This window comes from Suncus etruscus, chromosome 8, assembly GCF_024139225.1.
Source record: "Suncus etruscus isolate mSunEtr1 chromosome 8, mSunEtr1.pri.cur, whole genome shotgun sequence".
Taxonomy (NCBI): Eukaryota; Metazoa; Chordata; class Mammalia; order Eulipotyphla; family Soricidae; genus Suncus; species Suncus etruscus.
This window is the reverse complement of record NC_064855.1, coordinates 21,866,805-21,894,598: the sequence shown is the minus strand read 5'-3', so window position 1 is coordinate 21,894,598 and position 27,794 is coordinate 21,866,805. Positions and strand designations below refer to the sequence as shown.

General features: G+C 36.9%; 1 protein-coding gene across 1 annotated transcript in view; it reads right to left on the bottom strand.

The window, feature by feature from the left end:
- Nucleotides 1–4,850: 4,850 nt before the first annotated feature.
- The window catches only part of ARHGAP20 (Rho GTPase activating protein 20), a 78,818-nt gene continuing 55,874 nt past the window's right edge, over nt 4,851–27,794 (bottom strand). Inside the window, exons 8-15 of the mRNA XM_049778658.1 lie at nt 22,181–22,247; nt 21,215–21,397; nt 19,174–19,343; nt 17,809–17,970; nt 14,081–14,190; nt 9,000–9,183; nt 8,116–8,230; nt 4,851–6,815 (exon numbers count right to left, since the gene is read on the bottom strand). Coding sequence (XP_049634615.1) covers nt 5,062–6,815; nt 8,116–8,230; nt 9,000–9,183; nt 14,081–14,190; nt 17,809–17,970; nt 19,174–19,343; nt 21,215–21,397; nt 22,181–22,247 — 2,745 coding nt within the window. The 3' untranslated portion in view covers nt 4,851–5,061. The remainder of the gene's footprint in view (nt 6,816–8,115; nt 8,231–8,999; nt 9,184–14,080; nt 14,191–17,808; nt 17,971–19,173; nt 19,344–21,214; nt 21,398–22,180; nt 22,248–27,794) is intronic.

The following is a 27,794-nucleotide window of genomic DNA, read 5'->3' as shown; positions in this document are numbered from 1 at the left end:
ATATTTTACTAGTAGTATTAAAGTGAGTATATTTGCCATGACTTTTTGTCCTGTCATGGGCATTTAGGTTGCTTCCATGTTTTGGCTATTGTGAATAATGCTGCTGTGAATATAGAAGAGAAACATCCATTTGAATTATTTATTAATTTGAACTATTAAGAGTATGTGGTCTTTCTATTGAAATAAAACACTTTAATACCATACATGTGGGCTCAGTGCTTATATCTGACTCTGCTCAAGGATCACAAGAGGTAGGATCTAGGGAACTTTAGCTGGTGCCTGGATCAAATCTGGGTTGGCCATGTTTAGATGCTGTATTCTCTCATTTCTCTGGTTCAGATTAAGATGATTTCAAGTTATTAGTATTTCTGTAAAATTTAGGGAGAAATTAACATTGTGTGTCCAAAAATGCCAGTAGTTTTCTGGACTGCAGTCTACAAATAGTGTTTTTCTAAAATCCTTCAAACTGATGGCTGAATTTATAATAAGTCTATCCTTAATGAACATTGAAAAGGCAAAGATGCAGCAGTCATGAATAAATAGCCAATAATTAATGATTTCTATGACCTCCAAGAACAGAGTCTTAGCATGTATGAGCCTGAGCTTGATGCTTTCATGGTCCCAAAGTTAGATAGAAAGTATTATACAATCAAGCAATGCTGACAGATCTTAAAAAAAATTTGATGTTTTTTGGGGCCACATTCAGTGGTGCTAGGGGGACTATTTCTGGCTCTAAATTCAGGGATCACACCTGAATTGGTGGTACTTGGAAGAGCATCTGCAGTGCCAAGGATTGAACCTAAGTTGGCCACAGTCAAGTCTATTGCCCTACTTACTTACTAACATTACTCTGGCTTCCACTGATGAAGATATTTTAATGTGAGAACATAATGTTAAAGGAAATAAAGACTGGGTGTAAAACATAACTCAATTTGATATGTTACTGATTAAAAACAAAAAGACATCCTCTCTCTGGAAAAGCTTACCATGGGCTAAGACTAAATTCCTTAAAGTTCCAGGTCAGCATTATTAACATCACATCAAACTTCCAGTGTTGCTTTTAAAACCAATTCCACAAAGAGTCATATTTCTCTGATACTCATTTTGAAGAATGAAATTTAATAGATAGTATGTATTTATCTGATAGACAGCATGGACTTCATACATATCCAATTTTTCCTGTTTAAAACAAGCTTTAAAAGTTAGTTTTTTTTGTAAGTACAAAAATACATTTAAAATTTGTCAAGATATATTATACAAACTCAAAGCATTTTAGCATAAACAATATAAAATGTTGTGTAGTCTGTATTCATACAATACACATCTATTAACAATATTCACATTAAGTTTTATAGGTGGAGTTAAAGGTATGGAATGGTAAAGATAGGAATAGTAGTTGAACTACCTTTTAATCTTCATATGGGATATTTTTGATAGCTCACTGCAAGTAAATAAAGGCTAGAACTCTTTTGACTTATTGAGTAGTCACTTCTTGAATAGTACTCCATGTGCTGTTAAGATCTTCAGATATTTTAGATTTGACAGTAGAATGCTCTATACATATGGAAGTTCTGTGCCTTGATACACAATACTACAAATAATGTACTTGATTACTGTGGGTTGGTTACTTGCTCAAAATGGTATGTGTCAGAGCTGGAGAGATAGCACAGCAGTAGGGCATTTGCCTTGTATGCGGCCAACCAGAAACAGACCTGGGGTCGATTCCCGGCATCCCATAAGGTCCTTCGAGTGTGCCAGGAGAGATTTCTGAGAGTAGAGCCAGGAGTAACCCCTGAATGTTGCCAGGTGTGGCCCAAAAACTAAAAAAAAGAAAAAAAAAATCAATGGTATGTGCCTTGCAGTTCCGAAAACAGGGCCATACCCCACAGAGGTAGGTAGCACCTATAGATAATAGTAAAATTATTTCTCACAGAAATTTTTTTTCTTCTAGTAATTGAAAAATACAATCTTTAGAACAATAAGGATTATTTTAGCTTTTTGATGGCCAAGAAAATAGCTTCTTCAGAATTTGAGAAAAACCAATTTGATTATAAAAAGAGAGGACTTCTGGGGCCGGGCGGTGGCGCTCGAGGTAAGGTGCCTGCCTTACCTGCGCTAGCCTAGGAGACGGACCGCGGTTCGATCCCCCGGCGTCCCATATGGTCCCCCAAGCCAGGAGCGACTTCTGAGCGCATAGCCAGGAGTAACCCCTGAGCGTCACCGGGTGTGGCCCAAAAACCAAAAAAAAAAAAAAAAAAAAAAAAAAAAAAAAGAGAGGACTTCTGATTGTGACAGGATAACCATTTTCTGAGAAAAAAATTTAGAGTAACTTGAGTTGTTAGAATTATGAAATTTGATCATGTGGTTGGTTACATAGGATAGGTGGTTTTCATGCAAATATAATTTAACGGAAGAAAATATGTAAATAAAAATATGTACTTGAAGTAGGTATAAAAAGGTCAATTCAATTTGAAATAGGTATAAAATAACAGTAAATTGAGTTTTTAGAAACAAAATTTGATCATGTGGTTGCTTACATACAATAGTTGGTTTTCATGCAAATACAGTATAATTTAACACAAGAAAATTTGAGTATGAATAAAAATAAGTTATTTGAAGTAGGTATAAAAAGGGTGGCTACAAAGATAAATTATGAGCAACTTTAAATAGTAAACAGTTTTTGGTAGCTGAGAAAAAATAATTTAGAGTAAAACAAATGTTGATCTGAAAAAACAGAACACTGACATAGTAAATAGAATAATTATTATGCTGTCAAAGCCAAGAATATTATTAAATACTTTTGTACCTCATCAGACATATTTTCAAAGTAAAACTTATAAAATTAGTTATTAGATTATTTATAACAATGACTTTTTATAACAACTTAAGAGTAAAAAGTGCCCTATTATCTTGTGTCTTTCTAATTAATATATTTTGAATGACATAAAAATTAAATAGCTCTTCCTCATCTTAAATGTTTCATACATATAATTGTTATAATTGAGCAGGATTTCTTTTGGAATTAGTAGAAATCTAAAATTTAGATGAGGCAAACTATATTAAATATTTCATAACAGAAAAGTAAAGGCTAAATTCAATGGAAATCTTCCAGAGTTTATTTTGAAAATTTTCCTGTAGTCTTTGAAAATTACTGAATATTTCTTTAATAAATTTCCATATTCTCTTTATTTATTTGACCCAACTGTCTTTTGGAGAGAAAAGAAAAAATACACTTCTAATTAAGGAAACATTAGGAAAAAGTCTAGTGAGGAAAGAAAAACTTATTTAAAGTGTATGTAAAGATTAAAGATTCAATTTTATGGGTGATAAGAAAAATAAATTCTGAGCAACTTAATACTGGTGGCTAAAAAATATAATATAGATAAGTTCCCAAATAGGAAGGGATACAATTAAGTAGATGCATGTATACCCAAATATTAAAGTTGGTTGTAAGTTAAATCTACTCATCACTAAGATGATCTGTCATGACATCCTTGAAATCAAAGTAATTATATATTTTGAAATACAACCTTTAAAAAATAAGGAAAAGGGTATTTGATATTACATTTTTAGTCATCAGACCCTCTTACAGTAAGTTACTTCATGGCCCAGTGTTTGTCCAGGGACCAAATGAGTTATAAGCAACTTAAGAACAAAGGTTTTGGCTTCTTGAATGAAATAACTAAGAGTAGGTTCCCAATTATATTGCCTCACACCAAGCTGACAAGCTTAGTGAAGGGAGATATCTGTTAAAGAAATTCTTTTGAATATAAAATAAAACAAATGCTATACACCAGCTGTAAGTTATGAATATTTTGGAAGAAAACAAAGGCCAATGAATGTCACAAATGAAGACTTAAGGACCGTCTGTTGTTCTTTTCAGTGTCCATCAGGTTTATCCCTCTGACATTCACTGAAGTGAATAACCTGTTTTCTTATGACAGTTTATATTGTTACTTGCAAATTATTAATAATTTATGGGTTTTAGTCCTTTATGGGTTTATTTTATATCCATTAAACTTTCTCTGGTATACTAATAAATCTCCATCCTTTTCTAATTTGTTAGATTTTTCCTGTGAGTATAAATGGGTACAATTAGTAATAGATCCATGCAGTCCTTTATTCTAGTTAGACTAGTTGTAGCTTTCAAGAAATTGTTGCTATAAGGGTACTGACAATTAAAAATATTTCAGTTGGTTGTAAGGTGAATCACTGGCAAAGGTGGTCTTTGCTATAAATTTTTTGAGATCAAGTTATTTTCTAAAGGTTGTGCTTTTTAAAAATAAAGGAAAGGGTATTTGATGTTTTTTTTATTTTTTAGTCACCAGACAATTTTATAGTAAGCTAGTTCATGGTCCAGCCATTGGCTACAAAGACCTACTTAGTACTGGATACATATATTTTATTGGTCATGCAACACAAGTTGCTTTTTTTTTTTTTTACAAGATCTTAGCTAAATATTTTGTTTTTATTTTTTACTATAATTTTAAATTATTTAAAAAAATTTTTGCTAGAATTTTTTCCTCGAATTTTTAAAATTTATTTTATATTTTTTGGCTAGAACTTTTATTTCTTTTTTCTTTTTTTTCTAAAGTTTTATTCAATTAAGTCATTTTTGCCATAACTTTTTTTTTTTTTTTGGTTTTTGGGCCACACCTGTTTGACGCTCAGGGGTTACTCCTGGCTACGTGCTCAGAAATTGCCCCTGGCTTGGGGGGACCATATGGGACGCTGGGGGATCAAACCGCGGTCCTTCCTTGGCTAGCGCTTGCAAGGCAGACACCTTACCTCCAGCGCCACCTACCCGGCCCCCATTTTTGCCATAACTTTTTAATAAAATTTTTATTTAATTAATTTAATTATTTTTGCTAGACCATTAAAAGACATATAGGACTAATCCCTTAATCTAAAAGAAAAATTTCCCAAACATGTATGCCTTGAATATTTTTACTCTAAATTATTTTGTTAAAAAGTCACCGTTATTTAAGTGGTTGATCTTGCTGCCACCCATCATGAATGTGGATAAATTAAGTCTATTTGGTTAAATTTTGAGCTCCAGTATCACATGCCTTGTTGGGGGACCAAATCTTGGCTTTGAAACTTATCTTCAGATGCAGTGGGTGTCATCAAGCAGATGGGGGATCTTTCTTGGGTCACTATTCCATCATAGCTAGCCTCACTATTCCCTTCCTCCTGGTGGGCCTTCTTTTGGTGTTCAGAAAAATTGTGACCTTCTATGGTCTCCTCCACTGGGCTGCTTTCTGGAGAGCCAGGATTGAGTGGAGGCAGCTTCATAGTTTCTCTTACAGATGATGTTTTTTCCACTGGTCTGGAGGACCTGGCCTTGTGCAGAGACCAGCTTTTGAGGCTGGATAAGCCATTCCTCAGCCACATGGTGGGGTGAAGTGTCAGGTGGGTTCTAGCCTGCCCAGATGAGTGGATGGTCATATCTAGTTCATGGCTTGTATTGTACACCAAAAGATCCTCTGATGCTTGTAATGTCGGTTCTATGGGACAGGCTGCTTCAGTGGTGTTCAATACAGAGTGTTGGGATGTCTGAGAGCAAGTGCTAAAGGAGGAGCCTAAGGGTGAAGTGTCCACGGAGGAGAAGCTAGACAAACTACTATCTATGGGGCTGCTGTTAAGACTAGAAGGGAGCACTTTTGCTTTGGGGTTCATGGTGCTCTTACCCACTTGAATGCCCATTATGACACTTTGATTAATCAACTTTTGGCCCTCCATCTGCAGAGACTTGTGCCTTTTTAGACAGTCTTCCTCTTTACGTGAAAGCTTGGTGTCACCGTTGACTGGCTGTACTTTTTTGGAGTAAGTGCTCTCAAGGCAGGCCATCCTGCAGGGATGACCTTCATCATCTCTGGTAGGTTCAGAGGAATGCCGATGCCTCTTGGAACCATGGAAGGCAGTTTTTGTGGGTGCTGAGGAACAGCCTGGCAGGTCTGAGGCTGTGGGCTGGTTTCCAGCATGACCTACTATCCACTGGTAATCATCTGGCTTTGGAGAATGCTTTTGATTGGTTGTCAAATCTTTCTTTCTTCTATGTAAGGTAAAAATAGATTTTTTGGCCCTCAGGCCTGTTCTCTGTTTTGGCTCCAACTTTTCTGTTTGTTGAGGGGGAGAAAGGGTCATGTCATCATTGGATTTGCGCATCTTTTTTCGATAGAACAATTTTAAGTTTGAGAACTTCATGCTAAAGTTGTGAGCAGTGGGCTCAGAGCACCGCCTTAAACGTATTCCAGTGGGAGCAGCATTATCTGTGGCTGTGCCCAACCCCATGGATGTGGTTTCTATTGATAGAGCCACATGCCTGTCCTCTGGTTTTATTAGGTTCCCCTCTGAAAAAGATCCTACATGATTACCCAGGGGGGTGTTTTCAATGAACACAGGACTTGCTAATGCAGAATCTGTGAATGATTCTGGTAGAACTTTGCCTTCCAGGCTATGGTTTCGGTCAAGAACTGGTTCAGAATTATGCCTTTGGTGCATGGCACACTGTTTTTCTATTGTAAAAGCAGATATAACTGAAGGGAGCTTAGAAGAGACATCTGGGGTCGAAGATCTCTCCTTAAATGGTACATCCATGTTTAAGTCTTCTCTGGAATATGGTAAACTTGAATTGCTGACTGTCATAAAACTGGTTTCGGGAGTGTCCACATTGCAGTCGTCATTATATGTGAGTATAGAAGCCAGGCTTCTGCTATCTACCCCCTTCAGGACATTATGTTTGGGAGCATCTATGTAGTAATCATCTTCTAATTCTTTATCCAAACCATTGTAAGAGGAATCCATCTGTGAGTCTTTAAAAAAAAAATCAAGATTAGCATTTTTCTTTATCATGCACAGTCCAGGTACTTTAAAGACAATGGAGTTTCATGCACTTATCTCCTCAAGTGCTTCCTACTCTCAGAAAGACAGGAATTGTCATAATCTTCCCAAGTGCTGGTGTAGGAAAAAAATACTGGGGCATATGCTATATGTATCCTAGCAATGAGGACATGTCAAAATAATGAATGAAAGAAATAAAAAGGACTCAGTGCCAGACACATCAACATTCTGAACCAGGATTCTGCCTCTAACAACTTCCTCTTGAATATTCATGACTAATATTTATTTTCTTATTTTTGGGCTGCACTTAGCAGTGTTCAGGATCACTCTTGGCAGGCGTGGGAGACTGTCTGGGATGCTGAGGATTGAATATGGGTTGGCCAAATGCAAGGCAAGTGCCTTACTTGTTGAGACTGTCACTCCAGCCTTCACTATTGATCTTTAAAATGTCCCTAATTTAGATATGATGATTATCTGTATTTTATTGGTGCAGATATGGAAGTATAAAATAAAGGTCAAATAACTGGAGGACAGGACTTCATATTAAAATTCTCCTTCCCCTATTATTTTTGTATGCTTTATGAATACCACCCACTGCATATATTTTTTAGTATAAGCTAAGCAAGTACTGGCCAATCCTGATGAGAGGCCAGAAGTTTCAGAATGAGGACTGACATGGTGCAAGCTGAAAGATGAATCTCTGCATCAGAGTTTGCTGAAGGGTTGTTTCAAGGGTTGTAAACAGTGTTCAGAAATAAGAGAAAAAGTGCTGTTCTGTCACTTCTAGTAGGGGCAGCATCAAACTAAGGGCCAGGAATCAAACTAAGGGCATGCAAGTCATACATTGAATCATGTACCCAACCCTGATATTAGTTTTATCAAAATAAGTAATTCTGTCCCAGGAATTACTCAGCAAAAGGTCAGACCTATACATCATATATACATGATATATGATCATATATATAAATACATATAAAGGTAAAGTTTTATTTGCAATGAGGCTTAAAATCACCCTAATATCTCATGTTGCTAATGAGTTTCTTCAAGTCTAAGACCTCATTAAAATCTACTCCTTCCACCTCACCAGGTGAACAGGTCTTCAAGTGGTCTCCAAATACATTCTTTTTTTGGGGGGGGGGTCACACCTGGAAGTGCTCAGGGGTTATTCCTGGCTCTACACTCAGAAATCGTTCCTGGCAGTCTTGGAGGACCATATGGGATGCCGGGATTTGAACCACCGTCCTTCTGCATGCAAGAAGGTATTTACAATACCTGGGATATATTCCTTTCTATTGTATGTTCCTGACACCTCTCCAAAAAGTGCAAAGATTTCTTCTCCAAAGACTTGACAGGCATTTTCAATCAAGAATTGTGTGAGTTGGGATACCTGTTCACAAAAGGACAAAAATGAACTGCCAGGTTTCATAGAGCATATTCGAGTCACATTTAATACATAAATCCTAAGCAAAATGCCTGCTATCATAGTAGACACATTTATTTTAAGAAAAAAATGAAAATGATTTGGAAAAGGTCTGGGCTTGGGCCATACTTGGTGATAATTGGGTACCATATGAAGTAACAGGAATGGTGTTTGTCATATGTAAGACAAGTATCTAAACCCCTGTGCTTTCTTTCCATCTGGACCTTCTTTATGGGGTTAAGACTTATTATTTGTGTTTTCTGCTACCCCTATTGAGAAATAAATTGGAATATTTTAACAGCTTCTTGCCCAAGGGAGCAGGCAGAATTGTGGAAGCAAGTAAACTTTTGTACCTGAGTGTGGCTCCCAGCCATTAGAATTTGAGTTAGATATTACCACCACCTCCAAATTTTAGATGTGGATATAGTGGACAACATAAATCATTTTCCTATGATCACTTAGCCTATTGTAGTGATGGGCTGAGAATTGAACCCTGATCTGTCTCATTCCAAAGTTCTTCCCTATATAAAGTTTAAGAATTTGCCTCTTTAAAGGGAAAAAAGAAGTAGTTCAACCTCTAGTGCTTCTGTTCAACATGTTTAACATAGTATAAAATGTTTAATGAAGCCGATAAGGTATAGTACAAGTTACCTAGAAAAGATGCCAAAATAATTTAAAATTTTACATTTCATAAAACAATCCCCCTGGGGCATAATAGGGACGGAGAAGTCTTTACCTTTTTTGTAACTTCCGTCCCCAATTCTATTGACAGAGGTGGCCATAAAAGGCTGGGTGCGATACACACTGACAGATTGAAAGCATTCATCTGGTTTATCGGTGAATTTTGTTCAATACAATAAAGCACACTGAATAAGTAGCTTAAGAATATAATGTTGGCTCTTGGGAGTTGGCCTAAAAGGCTGAAGAAAGAAAAGACACTGTAGACATTTCAAGCAAAACTTGACTAGACAGGCAGCCCTGGCTGTGTAAGTTCAGCATGCAGTTCAGATACGCAGAGGTTTAGAGTCTGATAACATACAAAGTAAGCACTGCCCAGGGATAAATAAAATAAAATAAAACAAATAAAATCAGGCCACCGATTCCATAAAGATGCCAAGTTGCTAAAGAACAGCTTGATTTTTTGAAGAAAAAAATTGCCTAAAATATTTCCCTGAATCTCAGTGACATTTCAGAATACTCTCAATCTAATCTAAATCCCACATTTGTTTTGCAGGAAATGAAACAAAGTTGATTCAGCAACACTGGAATTGTCTCTTGGTGAAAAACTCAGCCCCAACTCTATGCTTGGGACATGTTGCTGTCTATTTGGGGCTTAGTGTTCTCTCCCACTTTCACAGCGGCTTGCCTTCTATTCTTCTTGCCTCTGATAAGAGATTTAAAAATTCACTGGAAGTGTTTTTTTTGTGTGGTTTTTGGGTCATACCCGGCAGTGCTCAGGGGTTATTCCTGGCTCCAGGCTCAGAAATTGCTCCTGGCAGGCACGGGGGACCTTACGGGATGTCTGGATTCGAACTGATGACCTCCCGCATGAAAGGCAAACGCATTACCTCCATGCTATCTCTCCGGCCCCTGGAAATGATTTTTATTATTGTCCAGAGAAACATACATTATTGAAATTAATGGAAAAAATTTAATCAAAATTCACATCCCAAGAAGCACTTGGATAGTGAATTGGAATCGTAACACTGTTGAGAATTTTCAGTAGAAGATAGTGTCTTTAGTACTCTCCTCACGGTCATCACTCTGAACCGTCATATAACTATGAGTTACAGGCAAATGATCTCAGTATGCCTAACACTTGTGGAAGGCAAAAGTGTTGTTATCTACTAGTTCCCCCTTACTTCTTACCCTGCTATAAAGTTTGGCTATTTTTAGATTCATTTCCTTATTTCTGATTCAACTAAATAAGTTGTATTTTATTTTATTTTTTTTGCTCATAGATTGGTATATTCAAAATCATTACAATGGGAATACTCTCCAAAGCATTGTACAGATTGAATGTAATCCCTCTAAAGATACCCATGACATTCTTCAAAGAAGTGTATCAAACACTCTTGAAATTTATTTGGAACAATAAACACCCACGAATAGCTAGAGCAATCCTTGGGAAAAGAAATATGGGAGGCATCACTTTCCCCAACTTTCAATTGTATTACAAAGCTATAGTGTGGTATTAGCACCCCTACTTTTTCTTGTTTTGTTTTGATTTGTTAATTTTTGACTTTATTTTTCTTCTCTTTTTTCTCCCACTTTTCTCTTTCTTTTTCACTCTTGTGGTTATTTAGAGATTTATTTTTATTTTTATTTTTATTTGCTGGGTCCATTTTTTCTTTTTTCTTCCATTTTTTTCTTTTCTTTTCTTTTTTTTTTTTGCTCTCTCTTCTTTTTTTTTTTTGTAGTTGTCAACAAATTTTTTCTCCCTTTTTTCTTATCCTTTTTATCTCCAATGATGGTGGAATGGATGCTCAATCTACAACAAGCTGTAAAGTGGAGACCAGTTGCACTAGCATTCTGGGGGGTAGAGGAGGGAGATATGGGATGTGTACTGGGAACAGGGGCGGAGGGAGGACAGCCCTGGTGGTGGGAATGCCCCTCATTCATTGTCACTATGTACCATAAATGATGCAGTGAAAGATTTGTAATGCACTTTGGTCACAATAAAAATTAAAAACAACAACAACAAAAAAAAAAACAAAAAAAAAACCCACAAAGCTATAGTATAGTATTGGAATAAAGACAGACCCTCAGATCAGCAGAATAGACTTGAGTATTCAGAGAATGTTCCCCAGACATACAATAACTTAATCTTTGATAAAGGGTCAAGAAATGCAAGCTGGAGCAAGGAGAGCCTCTTCAACAAGTGAACTCAGACCTCCATCTAACACCATGAACAAAGGTCAAATCCAAATGGATTAATGACCTTGATATTAGACCCAAAACCATAAGGTATATAGAACAACACATAGATTGCACCAGCACTGGTTGTTCTTGTTTTTTTTTTTTTTTTTTTTTGGGCCACACCCTGTGACGCTCAGGGGTTACTCCTGGCTATGCGCTCAGAAGTTGCTCCTGGCTTCTTGGGGGACCATATGGGACGCCGGGGGATAGAACCGCGGTCCATTCTAGGCTAGTGCAGGCAAGGCAGGCACCTTACCTCCAGCGCCACCGCCCGGCCCCTGTTCTTGTTTTTTTTAAATGTGTACCAGTCTCTTTGTTATTGGTTTTTTCCCTCATTGCTCTTTTAACTTACATCTCCCTGGTGACTAATAATGTGAACATTTTTTTCAAGTGCCTTTTGGACATCTATAGTTCTTTCTTGAGAAAATTTACATTCATATCTAATCCCCATTTTTTGATAATTGATTTTTTCTTGTTAAGCTCAAACAGTGCCTTATGTACCTTAGAAATTAACCTCTTATTAGATGGGTATTGAGTGAATAGTTTCTCTTATTATGTGAGCAATCTTTGTATCCTGGTCATCATTACTTTTAGGTTCAGAAACTTCTTTTTTTTTTTTTTTTTGGTTTTTGGGCCACACCCGTTTGATGCTCAGGGGTTACTCCTGGCTATCTGCTCAGAAATAGCTCCTGGCAGGCATGGGGGGCCATATGGGACACCTGGATTTGAACCAACCACCTCAGGTCCTGGATCGGCTGCTTGCAAGGCAAACACCGCTGTGCTATCTCTCCGGGCCCAAGAAACTTCTTAATTTAATGTAATCCCATTTGTTTATCTTTCCTTCCTCTTGCTTGGTCAGTGCTATTTCATCTTTGAAGATGAGTTTAGTTTCAATGTCAGGGAGAGATCTTCCTATGTTTTTTCTATGTACCTTAATGTTTCAGGTCTGATATTAATGTATTTTGATGTGAATTATATGCATGGTATTAAAAAAGGACTGAATTTATTTTCTTGCACTTAGCCAACTTGTTTACCCAGCACCACTTGTTGCAGAGGATTTTCTTACTCCACTTTGTATTTTTTATACCTTAATTGATTATTAACTTACCATATCCTGGGAATCTGTCTCAGAATATTCAATTCTATTCCAATGATCAGAGGTTTTGTCTTTCTTTCAATACTATGCTGCTTTAATTACTACTGCATTGTAGTAGAGGTTGAATTTGGAGAAAGTTATGCCTACTCTATTCTTTTCCCAAGGATTGATTTAGCTATTCAAAAATCTTTTTTTTTTTTTTTTTTTGGTGTTTGGGCCACACCCATTAATGCTCAGGGGTTACTCCTGGCTATGTGCTCAGAAGTTGCTCCTGGCTTGGGGGACCATATGGGACACTGGGGGATCGAACCGCGGTCCATCCAAGGCTAGCGCAGGCAAGGCAGGCACCTTACCTTTAGCGCCACCGCCCAGCCCCTATTTAAAAATCTTTATTATTACATATGGATTTCAGAAATATTTGATTATTTCTTTGAAAAATGTCATGGGTCATTTGTATTTCTTCTTTGATAAAATGTCTGCTCTTTCTCTCCATTTTTGATGGAGTTAAATGTGTTTTTCTTAAGTCAGTACCTTGTATATTTTTGATATTAGCCCCTATAAGTTGTATTTTAAAATCTCCTTTAAACTGGTTATAACATATTACTTTTACAGTCCTTTACTAGGTTGTAGGATATAAAATATAAGGAAAATATATAATATATATATAAACTATAATCTGATGTTCATCTTTTTTGAACTTTTCACCAAGTCCACAAATACTTTTTATTTGGTATTTGGTACATGGCTTTGATGTGTCAGAACACATTTAAGAGTTAGACATCTTTTATACATAGAAGAACATAGTTTATCAACAGCAGTGTAGATAAATAAGTTATTCCAGAAAATACTATTAAACTAGCATTTGCAGAAAGAAAAGTGATTTGGGGTTTTTCACGACCTGGAAGTATTGCTCTTTTTGTTATGACACACACATATATTTCCTATCTCTTCTAATAAAGGAAATATTGGGGGGTAAGTTCTGCCAGGAACTTCCCTTTGAAGCCAGACAATGTATTATTTGTGCTCAGACTGGACTTAGGAATTCCCTTTTCCCTTACACTTAACAGTGATCTGTCTTCTGCACTGTTCCCTGCCCCTAATCTCCCCCTGCCACAGAGTTCTTCTATAGCATTGATAGGACTGGGGTGTAATTCCTGAATTTTCTATGTAAAAATTCATATGCTGGTTGAGATATATAAGGAGTTGTCTAGTTAAAAAACAAAATTAAGGGGCCGGGCGGTGGCGCTGGAGGTAAGGTGCCTGCCTTGCCTGCGCTAGCCTAGGACAGACCGCGGTTCGATCCCCCGGCGTCCCATATGGTCCCCCAAGAAGCCAGGAGCAACTTCTGAGCGCATAGCCAGGAGTAACCCCTGAGCGTCACAGGGTGTGGCCCAAAAACCAAAAAAAAAAAACCAAAAAACAAAAAAACAAAAAAACAAAATTAAGATAATAAATTATAGTTGTAGTCTATAGTTCTAGCTATTGATTCTATTGGTCTCAGTTCTTACTAGATTCTTATAAAGAATTTCATATTGTAAGGTTAGGAATAAAATAATGACAGCAACTAATCTATCCTTTGTTTTTGGGCCACACTCAATGATACTCAGGGGTTATTCCTGGCTCTGAGCTTAATCGAGTGCTGGAGATGGACCCAGGTTGGATGTGTGCAAGACAAGTGCCCTACTAGTACTATCTTCCTGATCCCTACTATTTCAACTTGATTTTTATAGTATCATTACTTTAATAGACAAGTTATACACTTTAAAAGCATTTTTGAGACATGATTAAACCAATGCAATTACCCATGTGCCTTCCGTATCTGCTCTTCTTTAGTTTCTTCATCCAATACGTGTACCCATTCTTCATAAAGTTGACAAGAAAATACACTTTCTGGAATACTCCTTAAAAATTCCTTATATAGAGGAAAAATCAAATAATTTATGTCATTTACTCAGCTTAATATGGAAGAAAGAAAATCTTAAGTTCTTCCCTTCTGTGGGAAACAGTTCTTTTTTGTTATTGTTTGAGGCATACTTGACAGTGCTCAGAGAACCATATGGGATGCTGGGGAATCGAGCACAGGTCAACTAATGGAAAGTGTGTGCCTTCCTTACTGTATTATTGCTCCAGCCCCTCTGAAAAAGAGTTTTGTGTCAACTCTCCACTAACATCTATCTTTCCAAACACATGCTTTAGTTTTGATTCTTTTCTATTCCCAAACTGGAGTGTTAACTGGAGTCTGCACTATGTTCAAAGATAGAGGCCAACCTGTTTGAATTGAAATTTCCCTCCTCTTTTGTTTGCATGTTACCAACCAAGACAACCTGGGAGTAAGAATTCAGCACCCACCCACCCCCTCTTTTAATTCAAAGAAATGGATGCACAAAGATATTCTTTCTGAGATTAGGAATATGGTAATCAGCCATCTAGTCATTATATGCATATAATCAGGACAGGCACTACTTGAGGTCTGAGGCTACTGGAGCAAAGAACACAAATAGACTTTCCATTGGTGAGACATTCAGTGTTTCTCCCAGTGTCTATACAGTTGTGCTCGCATAGATTTTGGATAAAAAGTGCCCCAGGTTATATAAATGGAATGAAGGAAGCAGAATATTACACCAGCAGGAATATATCACAAAAGGTATTTGTTTTAATCTTTTAAAAAAAATTTAAATCAGGGGCCAGAGCAATAGCACAAAAGGTAGGGTGTGCCTTGCACATGGCCAACTATGGTTCAATCCTGGCATCCCCTAGGGTCCCCTGAGCCTTCCAGGAGTAATTTCTGAGTGCAGAACCCAGGAATAACCCAGGAACACCACATGGTATGGGTCAAAAAACAAACAAGTCAATTTAGTGACAGCCTTAATGTTCACTCTCGTACTAGGCCACTCCTGTAACAAGGTATTAATCAAGCTGACCTTGCAAAGTCTGAGCTCTACCTTGGAAAGCAGAGATCACTCTGTTTTGGGTCTTAGTGCTGCCTGGACAGTAGGTGGCAAGCTTTTTGCAAGTTCTTTCAAACAACAGGGAGATAGGTGATACTCTAAGCAATTTTCAAATCATTAACTTCACTTACAGATCATACCAAAGACAATACACAACTTACTATTTATTTAGATGCCATGTCTACATGGTTAATGTAGGAACTGAAGTGCCTGAAAGTACACTGAGTGCCCACCCTACACACACATGAAAGAAGTCATTGTGGATAAGCAACAATTTGTCATATGGTTAAATATGTATGAAGGAAGTAAAGGAAGATCAGCTAACCACAGCTGAGATTTTAACGTAATTAAAAATAAAACAATACAATCCTTTTGCCACCATGTTGCCTATTATCAAACTATTTCAATATGAGAAGCTTGATTGACTAGGCCTTTTTCCCCATTTTATTCTAACTTCGAGTAGAAATGTATCTTTGTACTATCATTCAGACATCTTATCAAAACATTACCTTTACTTGGATAAAGCTATCTATTGTTTTTTTTTTCATAATTTCAAACTAATTTTGTTTCTAAACATATTTTAAAGGTCAGCTCTAGAAGTGGTAAAATTGTTTTCAAAGTGGCAGAGTGACAATTGGGGTCACACCAAGTGGTACTCAGGGTTTACTCCTAGTAAGATTCAGGGGACCATATTCGATGGTGGGGACCAAACCTGGGTCAACTGTGTGCAAGGCAACTACCAGACTCTAACCTTGACAATAGCTCTCATTTTACATTTTTACATTTCAGTAGAAAAGATAATATAAATTATCTCAAAAGAAAAAAAATAAGTAAATCATAAACCTACATTTGGTGTACATATTGAGTCTAATATCTCAATGAGTTTTCACAACTGGGATACTAATTATGAAGTGAAACTCCCATTAAAAAAATTCAATTAAAAGATCCTTCAATTCCAAGCCCAGATACCTAATTGAGATGACATTACTGCTAAAATTATTAAAATAAGTTTTTTCTCAAAACTCTGAGAGATCAGTCTGCCAAGCAACTTTCTTTCCATTATAGCTTGTGAGAGTTGTGCTGGTTTTACTTAAATAAAATTAGAAGAAAGCTTACAGTTTGGAATAATTATTTTTGGCAATTGCTTGCAAATAGGCAGAACCCATTTTATCAGTCTTTACATACACTTTGTCAATTTTTCATCTTACTTTTGCATAAGCAATTTAAAATTTAAATTTTCTAGATTCATATTAGTGTGACCATAGGCTTCAGTACAAAATTTTAAGCATTTTAAAATTCTATTAAAAATATGAAATTGTGAACAATAGTAAAATCATTTCCCCAGTTATATGGTTTAAATTCTTAAGAGATGGGAGAAAAGAAACAAAAAAATTTTTTTAAACAGAAAAATTATTTTCTAGTTGTTCTATCTGGCTAAGCCCAACATATATACCTATGTTACCTTTTAAAATCCAACTATGAACGATTTTGTAACCATGGTACTTAAAATAAATTATTAAAAAAGTATTCATAAAACCTGTTTTTAAAAAACAAACTATAGGTTCTAGCTACATACTCAAATTCTTTTGAGAGATGCTTCATTGCAAAAAATCTATCACAGAGTTGTCAGAGAGCTATTGGCATGTTCATAAATTGCACTCAGCAGGGGTGGGCAGGTCCTTTCTCTTCGTTCACCACATGTTCCCGGTTTGGACATGTATGTTCCAGGATATTTCTCTACCCTGGCTCTGATACATTCCAACCATGCTGGGAGGTGAGAACCTGCAGAAACTACTGCTGCATTCAAACCTTGAAGTCTGAGCTCTGCTAAAAGATGGCTTTCACTTCGTGTTTCCAAGATCTAACTCGATTATAGATGAAACTCCAATATTATGAGGCAAATGGTCAAGAGTAGCAAAAAGGCCAACTGGGGGAGGACACTGGGAGAGGTGGCTGGAACAGATGCTGTGTATGCAGTAACCCCAGTTTTAGTCACTGGCCTCATCTGGTCCTCCTCCATGAAAAAGTAATTGTGGACAGGAGCAGGAATGATGAAACAGAATGGAAATTTTAGTAGCTCTCCCAAGCAATTTTTTGCTAGGCAAATGTTTGTTTGCAAATTTAGTGAGCTTGTTTTAGAAAATATTGTCTATATTAAGAAGGTTGGTAGACTGAAAGGAAGTTATTATTGTTTGGATCTTTGCTTTGATAATCATTCTGTATATATTTTTTGTTAAAAGTTTTTGGGCTGCATGTCAAGAAAGAGCCTTATTTGCTGTGTGTGTGTCTGTCTGTCTATCTATCTATCTATCTATCTGTCTGTCTGTCTATATCTTTTTGGTCGTATATTTCATGGTGTTTTTAAAGTGTGCTTTAGTTTTTTGGATTTTAGGCCAAATTTGTATGGGGTGCCTGGGATTAAATTGTGGTAGGCTGTGTGCAAGGCAAGTGCCCTGTCCACTGTCCACTGCTCTGGCCATAATTTTCTTTTCTTTTTTTAAAGAACACTTTGGGGTTGAAATTTATGGTGAGAATGTTATATGAGGGAAGCCCAGAGTAGATTAAGGGAGAACCTTTCTTACCTTAAATACTGAAGCCACCACGAATAATGACTCGGAATCAAATTTTATGTCAGCACCTGAATTTAATTTATCTCTTAACTCCCTACTGTCTTTTATGCTTGCAGATTTCCGGAAAATGCCCTCTGTTAGGGGGCCCCTCTCATATAGTAGAACAAACATGTCCTGTGGGGAGGAAAACAGAATGGTGCTTCATATAGGGATGGCACTGGGGGACTGCTAGGAAGGCGAACACTGATTTACTCTCTGATAGCCATCCTCCTATTTATTCATGTTGTTATAGTTAACATTCCACCAAGACATTTTACCTCAGATACTTTTATTAGGGAGATGCTCTTTTGTTCAGCAAATAAGCAGTCATTTTAAAGACAAATTTCTGTTAATCTCTCTCTTGCCTCAGTCTTTTCCCACTACTCTTCAACATAGATTTCCCCATTCTTTCCACTGACCCCAAGTATGGAAATATTAATGCCAAACTCCTCTACTTGCGTTTTTCACTTTTCATATTTCACTCCAGTTATTTATCTACTTCCTTCTTGAAAAGGCAAAGGCTCAAAACTTTACTCTTGTGGAAGCTTTCTCTACTGCATCCCCTTTAGATACCTTTTTAGTTCTATCTAGCTCCCATTTTCTCTTCTAGCTTTGTCTTCTGCCTGCAGTTCAGGGAAAGACAAGTAACCATGGGATTGCAGAATCTAGTTATGCCAGATACTTGCTTCCTGGACCAGAGGTCAACTTAAAATAGTAACATAAACATGATGAAAACTACCCCTTAAATCTGAAGTGAAGGACAAATGATAACGTGGTTAAACTAGTGTCTTGCATGTCCAGAAGCCTGATGTGGCAAATGTCATTTTCATCTAGTATGGTGCTTAGAGAACACTCCAGAAGTAGTACCTAACAGAGATTTTTGGACAGAGCAACTGGAAAAAATACAAATGGTATTTTCTTTTTTCTGAGCCATTCTATTTTGAAAGGTAACCAAAGTGCCAACAATTAAGTACTAATAGAACACATAGAAAATTAAAAAAAAAACTAGTCTCTGCTGTATAAATGATTACACGAAACTGGCTTTCAGATTATCTTTTGAGTTTAAGATAGACAGTTAGGGAGAGTTTATGTGAATTCTTTGTTCACAAGGCAAATTCTAATCTATCTGAGCTTCTATGATATTTTCTTGAAACCAGTAAACTAGATGGTTTCAACCTTTCTAAAATTCTGAAAGGCTCAATTTGGTATGATGAAATCTGGATGAGAAATCCATGGGTATCTATAGTTTTTCTACTTGGAAATAGGTTTTCCTCCCAGATCACTCCTTTCCCAAACCTTTCCTTCTTGTTAATGTTTACAGGCCAAGACTAGACTCACCACTATTGGTGTTGGAAGACTGTCATTTTCACAAATCAGAGGCAAAGAAATTCCAAAAAGCTTTCCTGGTGATGATACAGTAGGTATGTTGTCAAGGTGTGTTTCAGAACCACGCCAAAAATTCCAATTTATAAGGGATCTCCTTCTCTTCTGAGGCTTCTGTGCAGAGTCTAGAGAAAAAGTAAGATTAGCACAAAGGCTAAATTTACTTAACTTCAGTTATACTTTCCATTATATGGAAAAATGCTTATGGAAATCCTCAGTTGTGGATGTCCCCATTATTCACCTGCCCAGTTTTGAGGATCAATAGATTGTTGATTTTGGGCTCTGCATTTTCAAAAGTAGAGGAGGCTGCAACGTCAGTGCCAACATGTGGGAGAAAACAACATCCCACATGTTACCAAGTTCAGTTCACAATCACTTCCAGTTGATCCCTGAGTCTTAAGCAGAGTTGGGATGTGACCTAGAATGGGGGGTTGGTTTAGGTTAGTCCCAAGAGCGAGCTACTTTACACCATTCCCAGGAAGATCCCATCTCCCTTCCAAATCCCTTTTGCAGCCCAGGGACATATGCTTGCTGAAGAATTGTCTTAACATTAAAGGAAAAGAAGAGACTTTAAAATCCTAGTACCTAGAAAATCTCCCTTTTTTTTAGCATTAACTGAAAATAAAATCGAGCAATCAACTTTTATTTTCAAATCAAACTGTTAATCAGCCTGCCTAGTTCATAAAAAGTTATTTTAATAAGAGTTATATCTGTCTTGCTGCCAAATCATAACTAAAATTTAGTATTGGATTTAAGACTAAGTAGAAACTTAGTCTTCTCAGACTTTACTACTTCCTTTAAGTGAGTAAAGGAATATTATTTGAGGTAACTTACATACTAAAGCAGTTGAGACAAGACTTCTAAGAAAACAGTTGCTGTGGCAAAAAAAGCAAAGTAAATCTAGATGGTCTCAGGAGAGCTCCTGAGACATGTCCTAATGCTTTTCTGGAAAACATTTTATTACTTAAAAATGTTTGGGCTGGGGTGCTGGAGAGATAGATACCCACTGCACAGTGGATAGAGCACTTCCATTGCAAGCAGTCAACTCAGAATTTGATTCTTGGCATCCTATATGGTCTACCAAGCTCCTCTAGGGGTGATTCCTGAGTATAGAGCCAGTAGTTAACCCTGAGCACTAACCATTAACCATGAGCACCCCCAAACCAAAATATGTTTAGGGATTTGAGAGATAGTACAGTGGGTAGGGTTTTGCCTTGCACATGGTAAACCAAGGTTCAATCCTTGGCACCCAGATGGTTTCCCTGTGATTCCTGTATAGACTCAGGAGTGAACTGAAAAAAAAAGAAAGGGTGTGGGTAGCAGATATATGAGACAGTTGTGACTTGGTTTAAACTGAAAAAAGGCAGCAATAAAATTTCAGCATCAGTTCCACATATTCATTCGCACACTTGGTTTGTAATCGAGTAATACAATAAATAAAGCTCACTTTCAGACTAAAGGCTTAAAGCTCATACTTGGATTCATCTTCATTTAATCACTTATCATTCTAGAGTATTACTTTATGGGGTAGTTAAGAGATGACTCTGATCATAGGGTGTGCAGGTTATATTAGTGAATCAAGGAGAGGTGTTTTTTTTTGTTTTTTTTTTTTTGTTTTTGTGGAAATCATCTGAACTGGAATGCAGGTAGGGACAGAGTCTCAGATGCCCTCCGCAACAGCCTCCATTCAATGGGGCCATTAGATGTATACTATATTGCAAAATCATGCATCACCAAAAAGGTAATAAACACCACTATTGCCTTTGTCTGGAGCCTCTGACTCTGCACTTGGCATACAGTTGAAGGGCAAAAAGGAGTGCAGAAAGAAGACAGATATATCTTCTCCTAAAACTACCTTTTCCTTTAGATTAACTCAAAAACTACCTCATCTGACTGCAAGTTTGGGATTTTTGCCTTTGTACCATGTCTAGAAACAAAACCTTTTACTTGAAAATAAAAACACCACAAACCCTCGAATGGAGGAGCAGTGACTCACCAGTTACTGGCACAAGAGCATCCAGGCGGCTTGGTTTAATTGTGAACTGACACCTCATTTCTTGGGGCACTGGTTCCATGTGCAAAAACTCCTGCAGACTGTTAATTGGGGTGCCCTTCAAGCCCTGTGTCACGATGCTATCCCGAATGTGATTCATTTTTATCGAATATGGGTATTCATGGCCTAGAGAAAAACCAGAATGGAGACTTCAAACTGATTGGTGCTGGGTGCTGTGCACTGCCATTTGTACTCCTGACCCTCAGCCACTTATCACTCTGTCCACTCGAAAGGGGGAAAGGAAAAGGGAATAAAAGCAAAGAGAAAAGTGTTGCTGAAACATACATTTTCTGTTTTGCTATTTAAGAGCAGTCTCGTTCCTTCTTAGATATTAGGCATATCTATACTCTTCAGAATATTCTTTCTTTTCCATTTCAAATTTATGATTTTTTTTTTTGGTTTTTGGGCCACACCCATTTGATGCTCAGGGGTTACTCCTGGCTATGAGCTCAGAAATCGCCCCTGGCTTGGAGGGACCATATGGGACACCGAGGGATCGAAACGCAGTCCGGTCCGTCCTACGCTAGCGCTTGCAAGGCAGACACCTTACTTCTAGCGCCACCTTCCTGGCCCCCAAATTTATGATTTAATACGATTTACTTCACTTATCACATGATATTATAAAGGTCAAATTACCAATCCTTAATGGTTAATCTTACTTAATAAGGGAAAAGAACATGCATTTTGCTCAAAGATTTTTTTTAAAGTTTTGCAAAATATTTCTAAAAGCTTGAAAATGAAAGAGAAAAACCAGCATTTATCTTCCTAATTATATGGGGTGTTTGAGAGATTATATGATGACCACATCGGAAATGCTTGATAGGTATTTAAGCTTAGGCTCTCTGGCCAATTCTGAGCTCTTTGAAATCATGAAAACATCAATTTTATTTCATATTTTCAAAAACTTACCTATCAACGCGTAGGGTGCTGGTTCTCTCCCAGAAGTGACCCACAGTTGGTACTCTGAATCTGAGCTCTTGGAGATTAAAAAAAAAAGATAATGTTTTCCGATTTGATAATTGAATGAGGCCATTTTTGTGCCTTCCCCCACTAAAGGCACATATTAATGTCAGCCAGGTTCCCGAGGGGGGCTTGCACTCTTTAACTTTGTAAAGCCAACAGTACTGCTTCTTACAGCCTGTCAAATGTACCCGTATGAGGCCTCAGGAATGGTGCCATTTTCTCCTATGTGATGTCTAGGGATCCATGAGCTGCAATGTCATTAGGGCCTAACTACTGCAGGTAACAGACCAGAAAACCATGACATTATGTATATTTTCCAAAAGAAGAAATGTCTTGATTTTTCTTCAATAATTTGTAGTGTCCTCACTGCTCTGTCTCTTTCCAACCATCTCTGAGAATACTGAACTTAAAATCCAGCAAGCCCCTACACACATGAGCTGTTATCCAGGAAGCCACAACATTTGTGCAGAGACAGGAACATCTCAGAGGCTGGTTAACAGTCTCAGTTTCTACTTCGCAGATGGAGAATGACCAAGAGGTTTTGAGGAGTACGGAAGCTGGCACAGTGTCTACACTTGTTTTATTCAGCCATGGGGACAGAAAGACCAAAACTCTGTCTAAAGAATAGATGTAGTCATGAAAATCAATAAAACTGTTCACTTCCAAAATTATGATCCAACAACACTAAAAATCAAAATGGAAAGGAGGATTTGCTCTATTCTCTGAGAAAATAAAGCAAACAACATCATAAGTGACATTTGAACAGACTGGTAATATTTATTACTCACACCTTTACCTTTTGATTAAAAATGCATTAAATGGAAGGTATTGGTTATGGAAAATTAATCCTTATCAATGGAAAATTTCCTTATTCATTCTCACCAAAAATTTTTACTGCAAATAGGAAGAACAAACTAATAAAAAGATTTTCCTTTTATGTAATGTTTAAAAACATTTAATAATCCCTAAGAAGAGTGTAGCCAAATAGCCTAAATTTCAAATTAATTGAATAGCAGCAACATTCAGAAATCTTTTGAATTATATTTAGTAGAAAATAACTTCTTGTGATTGATAACTTTATTCATATAGAAACATAAATCGAGATGAATTTCCCTTGTTCTTATTCAGTAACTTACTTCTAACATGTAAGTATTAACAGTTTAAAAATCAATGTGAGCCATGCTGATAGTCTTCATCCTGTGGCCAGTCAGGTCTGTGTCTGGGTAGGATCAGGAAACCTCCCACCCTGGTCCCTCCCATCAAATGTGAATGGGGCTTTCTGTAAAGTCTTTCATCAGCCTCCTTCTGGGTTTCAGCTCCAGTCTTGATCATCTGCTTCCTGCAGCTAGTCAGGTCTGTGTCTGGGTGGGAACAAGGAACTTACAGTCCTTCCTATTAACCCTCCTTTTCCCAAACTGCATGAACATGCAAAAACATTTCAATTTTTATCATAAAGTTCCTGGAAAACTGAATCTAGCAATTCTTTCTCTTAGAAAATATACAGCCCAAAACCCTGCTGAATAAACCAATAAACTAGATGGCAATATTTTTTTATAATACTTAGATAACCTTGCTTGTTTAGAAAAATAATCTCTAAAGAAGATATACCTTTAGCATCTTTTATACAAATAGTTCAATAGATCATTTTTTCTTTTCTTTATTATTATAATTATTATTATTTTTGTTTTTAGGCTGCACCTGGTGACACTCAGGGGTTACTCCTGGCTATGTGCTCAGAAATCGCTTCTGGCTTGTGGGACTATATGGGATGCCAAGGGATCAAACCAAGGTCTGTTCTGGGTCAGCGACATGCAAGGCAAATGCCCTACCGCTGTACTATTGCTCTGGCCCCAATAGATCATTTTTCTTAAACACCCTTATACTCCAAGAATTCTAAACCACTAAATGCAAAGATAAATGGGGAATATAAGGAAGACATCTACAGTTGAAGATATGGAGAGAAATTCTGGAAAATTTTCAAGTCCACCAAAAACCTAAGCCTTATTGCATTAGAAATTAAGGAGTCACGAGCCTGCAAAATCAAGAAATCTATAGATAAACAATTCAACCAACTCAAAGAGTAAACTCTTTCAGAAGATGAGAAAATCATACAAATCGAATGGAAGGAACTAAAAATCAAGATAGCAAGCCATAATAAGAGATTTACACAAATGGAGGATCATATAGATGAACTTGAAGACAAATTACAAGACAACATTGATAAAGAAGTCCAAAAAGAAAGGAGAGATGAAACAATGGAAGAAAATGTAAGGGACTTAATGAATAGAAATAATCTCTGAATTATAGGAATACCAGAAAGGGAAGAAAAAGGGAAAGGGGGAAAAACAAGTAGTGAGAGAGCTAATAGCAGAGAACTTTCCCACCCTCAGGAAAGAGGCTTCTACAAATCCAAAAGGCAAAAAGAGTGGCATAAAATATATTCTTACAGAACAACACCAAAATAATCTAAATGGCAAAGAGAGAGACAGAGACAGAGACAGAGAGACAGAGAGATGAACACTTTAAAGCAGTAAGGGAACAGAAAAATCTCAAGTATAAAGGAAAAACATAATAAAACCATAACTTCCATTTGAAACAATCCAGGTGAGAGAAAAGTGGAATGACATATTCAAAATACTGAATGAAAGAAACTTTCTACTACCCCAGCAAACCTCTCATTTACATGGGAGGAGGGTTAAAAACATTCTCATACAAAAAAGAACTCACAGTATTTTCACTAACCAAATTGACCCTAAATGAACTACTCAAAGAGCAGTTACATAAACCAAATTCCCAATGGTTAAATCCTACACAATATACAGCAATTCTACACAATATAATGGCACAACAGCTCTTTCTGTCAATAGATTCCTTCAACATCAATAAACTAAATTCTCCCATTAAAAGGCACTTAAAATGCAGGATAGAATTAGGATCAGAGTAAAAGGATAGAAAACAATTATACAAGAGAATGGAAACAAAAAAAAGTCTGGGACAGCCATACTAATATCAGACCAAATTGCATTCAACCTCAAGAAAGCACTTAGAGACAAAGACGGACACTACTTATTAATCAGGGGGAACAATAGTACAAGAAGTACTAATTCAGATCAACATTTATGCACCAAATTAGGGACAGAAAAATAGGTAAGGCTTTTGCTCATAAACCCAGAGAAACATATGGATGGAAATGTGATAGTAGTGGGAGATTTCAACATGCCATTATTGTCACTAGACATCCACTATGCAGAACACTATTAAAGATATAGAGCCTTAAGTGAGAAACTAGAAGAACTAGGACAATGAAACTATACAGGGCTTTTCACCTTCAACAAGCTGAATACACATTCTTCTCAAGTGCACATTGAACCTTCTCTAGGATAGACCACATTTATGACACAAGTCTAATGTATATAAAGTCACAAATAAAAGAATTAAACCAAGCACCCTATCAGACCACAATGACAGAGAGGTCAAGATTGACTGTAAAAAGATGTAGAAAATAATATAATAACTGTACACTGAACAATTTGCTGCTCAATGACTTTTGGATTAAAGAGAAAATAAAAGAAGTAGTACAGAGATTTCTTGAAATAATGAAGAAAGAATTGCCAAAGTTTATGAGACACAGCAAAAGCAGTAACTAGGGGAAATTTCTTATCAATACAAGCCTATGTTAGGAAAGAAGAAAAAGACAAAATCAACAACCTCAAGGGACACCTAAAATCTCTGGAAAATCAACACAAAGGAACCCAAACACAAGCAGAAGAACAGAAATAATAAAAACAAGAGCAGACATCAACAATATAGAAACAAAGAAAAAAATACAAAGAATTAATGATACCAGGAGTTTTTTTTTAAAGAATAAATAAGATAGACAAACCATTGGCAAGACTTACAAGAATAAAAGGAGAAAATATTCAAAAATTGGATCAGAAATTGGGCCGGAGAGATAGCATGTTTGCCTTGCATGCAGAAGGATGGTGGTTCAAATCCTGGCATCCTATATAGTTTCCCGAGCCTGCCAGGAGCAAGTTCTGAGCCTAGAGCCAGGAGTACCCCCTGAGCATTGCTGGTGTGACCCAAAAACCAAAAAAAAAAAGATTGGATCAGAAATGAAAGGGGGAGAGATTAAAACAGAACCCGAAGAAATCCAACACATCATGAGAGCTTATCATGCACAACTGTAGAGGTAAGATAGAGAACCTAGAAGAAATGCACATATTTCTGGAAAAATATAATCTCCAAATACTGAATGATGAGAAAGTAGAAAGCTTAAACAGGCCAATCACAAGTAGGAAATTGAAACAGTAAATAAGAAACTCCTCAAGAACAAAACTCCAGAACCAGATGGATTTACAGGTGCATTTTAAGCATTCAGAGACGAGTCACTACCATTAATTCTTAGATTCTTCTAAAACATTGAAAAAGTGGAAATTTCTCCATCATTCCTTCTATGAAGTTAGTATCACACTCATTTCCAAAGCCAATAAAGGTATCACCAGGAAAGAAAACTACAGACAAATTTCATTAATAAACTTGGATGCAAAAATCCTTAACAAAATCTTAACAAAAAACCTTAACAAAAAACCGAATCCAACAATACATCCAAAAGATTATATATAATGACGAAATGAGTTAAATTCCAGGAATTCCAGGATGTTTTAATATATGCAATTTATTCAACATCATACATCACATCAGCAAAAGGATAAAAACCACACAATCATATAAATGGATGCAAAGAAAGCATTTGACAAAGTCCAACATCCATTCATCATGAAACTCTCAGCAAAATAGGCGTGGGAGGAACCTTCCTCAAGATAGTAACAGCCATCTATAAAAATCCCACAGCCAACTCTATTCTATTTTTAAGCTTAAAAGTTATTAAACTCATGAAAAAATGCTCCACATCACTAATCATCAGGGAGATGCAAATCAAAACAACGATGAGATACCACCTCACACCCCAGAGAATGGCACACATCACAAAGAATGAGAATAAACAGTGTTGGCGGGGATGTGGAGAAAAAGGAACTCTTATCCACTGCTGGTGGGAATGCCGTCTAGTTCAACCTTTATGGAAAGCAATATGGAGATTCCTCCAAAAACTGGAAATCGAGCTCCCATATGATCCAGCTATACCACTCCTAGGAATATACCCTAGGAACACAAAAATACAATACAAAAATCCCTTCCTTACACCTATATTCATTGCAGCACTATTTACCATAGCAAGACTCTGGAAACAACCAAGATGCCCTTCAAGAGACGAATGGCTAAAGAAACTGTGGTACATATACACAATGGAATATTATGCAGCTGTCAGAAGAGATGAAGTCATGAAATTTTCCTATACATGGATGTACACGGAATCTATTATGCTGAGTGAAATAAGTCAGAAAGAGAGAGAGAAAAACGCAGAATGGTCTCACTCATCTATGGGTTTTAAGAAAAATGAAAGATATTCTTGCAATAATAATTTTCAGACACAAAAGAGAAAGAGCTGGAAGTTCCAGCTCACCCCAGGAAGCTCACCACAAAGAGTGATGAGTTTAGT